The sequence below is a fragment of the Dendrobium catenatum genome, unplaced genomic scaffold, assembly GCF_001605985.2.
Source record: "Dendrobium catenatum unplaced genomic scaffold, ASM160598v2 fragScaff_scaffold_231, whole genome shotgun sequence".
NCBI lineage: Eukaryota > Viridiplantae > Streptophyta > Magnoliopsida > Asparagales > Orchidaceae > Dendrobium > Dendrobium catenatum.
Window position 1 is genome coordinate 7,763,037 of NW_021318693.1, and position 4,399 is coordinate 7,767,435.

At 43.7% G+C, this 4,399-nt stretch overlaps 1 protein-coding gene across 1 annotated transcript; it reads right to left on the bottom strand.

The window, feature by feature from the left end:
• Positions 1–1,655: 1,655 nt before the first annotated feature.
• On the bottom strand, positions 1,656–3,149 carry LOC110104128. Its single transcript, XM_020833104.1, has 2 exons — positions 2,127–3,149; positions 1,656–2,036 (listed from the first exon to the last, which is right to left on the bottom strand). The coding sequence occupies exons 1-2, from the start codon at positions 3,147–3,149 to the stop codon at positions 1,656–1,658; spliced, it is 1,404 nt and encodes a 467-aa protein (XP_020688763.1).
• Positions 3,150–4,399: the final 1,250 nt, after the last annotated feature.

The window sequence follows — 4,399 nt, forward strand, 5'->3', positions numbered from 1 at the left end:
GAGTAAAGAAGCTAAGGAGTAGATCTTCCAATGGAATATCGAAGCTTCTGAAACCTTGGTGCTAATACCTTAGAATAGGTATACTACACCACAGCTAAGAAAACAACTCTGAGGTGCCAGGGGAGCACACCTGACACTTAGTACGATAATCATGAGTGAGATCTATGATTATCAGTAGGTCGTAGTGGTAACACCTACCCTAATCAGGTAGGACCCTGTGCGAAGTGAAAGTAATACTACAACATTCATCGGACCACTCTGGTAGCTCAGAGTGGTATATGAATGGGAGAGTAGGCTGTCAAAGGAGGGCAGCGAGGGGCAATCTTTCCTCAGAAAGATCTGAGCCCCGAATGCAGTGGCGTTGACATCTACAACACAATGTACTACATCCCTAGCAAAGAAAATCACTTTGGAATCATAGAGATCTATGACCAACTAAATGTTAACTCAACCTTGAAGAGCTCATCAAAGCGGTTTCAAGAGAGGAGAAAGAGAAATTTTTGGGGAATTTGAGCTCTTACGGAGTTTTACCGGGTTCCTCCTATGACAAGGGCAACCGGTTTTGCTCTACTAAGAGCTTCCCTCCTTTTATCACATGTATATACTTTTTTTTTTAAGAATTTTGATTGATTTTGGTAACCCAGTTCACATTCGCCACATGAACCAAACTGGGAAAAAGGTCTAACAGGATCTTGTGAAGGAGTGAACATTTGGTTTTGATAACCCAGACCACATTCATCTCATGTGAATGAACTGGGGAGCACAATTATAGTAAAATTAATGTACAATTGAAATCAACATCAGGATAGAGGATCAACACTATCATATCTGACTAGCATGTGATGGTATGGACCCTGTATCCTATCTCAAAAAGAGTCTAAACTAATAACTCTAACATCCTTGATCACATCCAACTCATATGAATGGACTAAGGGCTACGTCTCTCAGATTAGGACTGATAGGAAGAAGAAACTCAAATAGGAATAGCGGCTCTTCATCACCATACCTGACTGACATGGGATGGTGTGGACCCAGTATCACCTCTCAACAAGGTCTAGACTAAAGACTACAACCTCCCCTATCACATTCAACTCACATGAGCGGACTGGGGGCTACATCTATCAGATCAGGACTGATAGGAAGAAGAAACTCAACTAGAGATAGTGGATCTCTATCACCATACCTGACTGTCATGGGGTGGTGTGGACCCAGTATCACCTCTCAAAAATTAGACTTGAACTGTTGGTTTTGATATCCCAGACCATACCTGGGGCGGTAGGTGAAACTAGGGGACTAAGCCCTACAAAGGGGAGAACAAACTAAAAATTTCTATGTGATAGCACCAACGTGATTGGTGCGCACAGACAAAAGTACAAAATATCCCTACGGTGTATGGGTGTATCACCTCTAAGAATAGCTTCATACTCTTCTAAGCAACGTCGCGTGGTAGAGGACAAATTATCGTGGCCACGTAGACTGCTGAAAAGTAAGAGGAATCCTTTTAGGAGCTACTTATACAGAGGGATATCTACAGGCGGTAGGGAGGCTCCCCTATGAAGTACTAGACTCATGCATAGTACTTTTTCAAGTACTGCCCGTTGATGACAGGCATTAGGTGAACGCCATTTGCATCAACAAGTAGGTAGGCACCATCTTCATAAACTTGCTCTATAGAGAATGGGGCCTTCCCAAACAGGCTCAAACTTACCACCTCGCCGATGATGCGAGATGATAGGCCTGCGCAAAATAAGAACTAACTCGCCTACCCGGAAAGCACGGGGTCTAACAAGATGCTCAAAGTGCCGTTTCATTCGGGCCTGGCATAGCTTAAGGCATTGATAAGCTCGTAAGCGAAGCTCATTTAAACCATCAAGCTCTTCCAACCTCAGTTGGGCATTTTCTTCCTCAGATAGGTTGTAACTAACTGCTACACGCAATGAGGGGAGCTCGACCTCAAGTGGGAGGACTGCTTCAGCCCCAAAAGCTAAAGCATATGGGGTGGACTGAGTAGGAGTACGGTAGGTAGTCCTATATGCCTATAATGCTTTAGGTAACTTATCACGCCATTCTCTCTTATTTGCAATAAGAATTTTCTTTATCAGTTGCACAAGAGTCTTATTAAATGCCTCTGCCAAGCCATTGGCTTTAGGGTAGTAAATTGACGAGTATCGCCAATTAATGTTTTGGCAGCGGGCAAATCTGGCAATTTTGGTGCTTCTAAAGGACGGGCCGTTATCTGAGATTATACGGCACGGAACACCAAAGCGATAAACAATGTTATCGCGAAAGAAGCACATCACATCTTCTGATTTAACTTCCTTAAGTAGGACATCCTCTGCCCACTTAGAGAAGTAATCAGTGGCGGCTAAAATAAACTTATGACCCTTAGAGGAAGGAGGGTCTATAGGACCCACCACATCCGTTCCCCAGCCCTCAAATGGCCAAGAAGAAACAGTAGGGTGCAACAAATTAGGGGGTTGGTGAATCACCGTATCATGAATCTGGTACTGGTGGCATCTCTTAGTGTGCTCCATGCAATCGTTGATCATAGTCGGCCAGTAGTAGCCAAGGCGTTTAATTCTTCCTTTCATTTTAGGTCCAGAATGATGGGCACCACAAAGCCCTTCATGTATCTCGCTCATGACTCGACTAGTCTCTTCTTTACTGAGGCATCTCAACCACATTTGGTCAAAAGAGCGTCGGTACAGAGTTTCATTTATATAGGCGAATGATAAGGCTCTCTTTCTAATTTGAGCAGCGAGAGACTTATCATCTAGAAGCCTACCTTGTTTTAAGTACTCTATGAAGGGATTTCTCCAATCTGACTCCTCATCTACAGCAAACACTACAAGGGTCTGATTGGGAGAAGACAAGTCTGCGGGGCACAAAGCTTGACGATACTGGACAATAATAGACACTGGATTTCCAGTAGGGTCAGTTAATTCTTTTGCTAACTTGGACAATACATCTGCTTTTCCATTTTTAGATCTAGGGACCTTGGCCAAAGTTACTTCTGGTATTAAGCTCAGGAGCTTCATTGATTTATTATGGTATGGAATGAGCTCAGGCTTAAGTACTTTGTAGACTTCAGCTACTTGATTGATTATCAATTCGGAATCTCCAAAGATTTTCACCCGCGTAAGACTCATCTAAATGGCCAACTCTAGCCCCAAAATTAGAGCTTCGTACTCAGCTTCATTATTAGTATGAGGTTCTGATAAACTATAGGAGTAGCGTAGAGTATGACCCTCAGGAGAAACAAAAATCAGGCCTAATCCTACCCTAACTGTAGGAGTTTCATTTGGATTTAAAGCTTTAACGGATGACGCACCGTCAAAGTAAAACTCCCAAGTAGGGGACTCCTGTTCATCCACACTCATGATGAAATCATCATGTACCTCATCGTTGAGTGGGGAATCTGCAGGGATCGGGTGATCGGCCAGAAAGTCAGCTAGAGCCTGTTTTTTGACGGCCCGCTAGGGAACAAAAGTAATATCAAATAGCAGTAGTATCATCGACCACCGTAGAAGACCTGAGAGTGTCGAACGGGTCATCAAGTACTACAACGGGTTGACTCGATAGATCAGATTGATCTTATGTGATAGCATATAATGCCTAAGCTTATGTACCACGAAGATCAATGCTAAACATTGCTTTTCTATTACTTGGTACTTAAGCTCTGCAGGTATCAGTCGCCTGCTGAGGTAGTACAAGGCATTTTCCTTGCCTTCCTCATTCTCTTGAGCCAACAGTGCACCTAGAGACTCATCCAGGGCCGTAGTGTAGAGAATCAATGGCCTACCTGGGATAGGTGCAGCTAAAACAGGGGGGTTCATCAGGTAGCGCTTTATACTCTCAAAGGCATCCTGAAAACTCTCATCCTAGTGGAATCGGACATCCTTCTTCACTAGTGCTGAGAAAGGAAGACACCTACCAGAAAGATTGGAGATAAATCTCCGCAAGAAAGCGAGTTTACCCTGAAAGGACCTCAACTGGGTAAGACTCCTAGGGGGTTTTAAATCTACTATGGCTTTGATCATAGAGGGGTCTATCTCAATGCCACGGTAGTGAACTATAAACCCCAGGAACTTTCCCGCACTGACTCCAAATGCGCATTTTAAAGGGTTCATCTTTAAATCAAACTTGCGCAGGCGTTCAAAAATGATTCGCAGATCTCTGAGGTGATCTTCGCGGACCTTGCTTTTAACAACTAAATCATCCACATAGCACTCAACTTGCTCATGTATCATCTCATCGAAGATGACAGTCATGGCACGTTGATAGGTGGCTCCGGCGTTCTTGAGACCGAAGGGCATCACTTTGTAATAAAAGCACCTATAGGTGTCCGGAAAGCAGTAAACTTCTCATCCTCGGGGTCCATCTTTATCTGATTGTAACT

Coding starts and splice junctions, on each gene's coding strand:
- LOC110104128 (XM_020833104.1), bottom strand. CDS start 3,149: ATGAGTCTTACGCGGGTGAAAATCTTTGGAGATTCCGAATTGATAATC. Junction 2,037..2,126: donor AAGCCAATGGCTTGGCAGAG/GCATTTAATAAG, acceptor AAAGCATTATAG/GCATATAGGACTACCTACCG.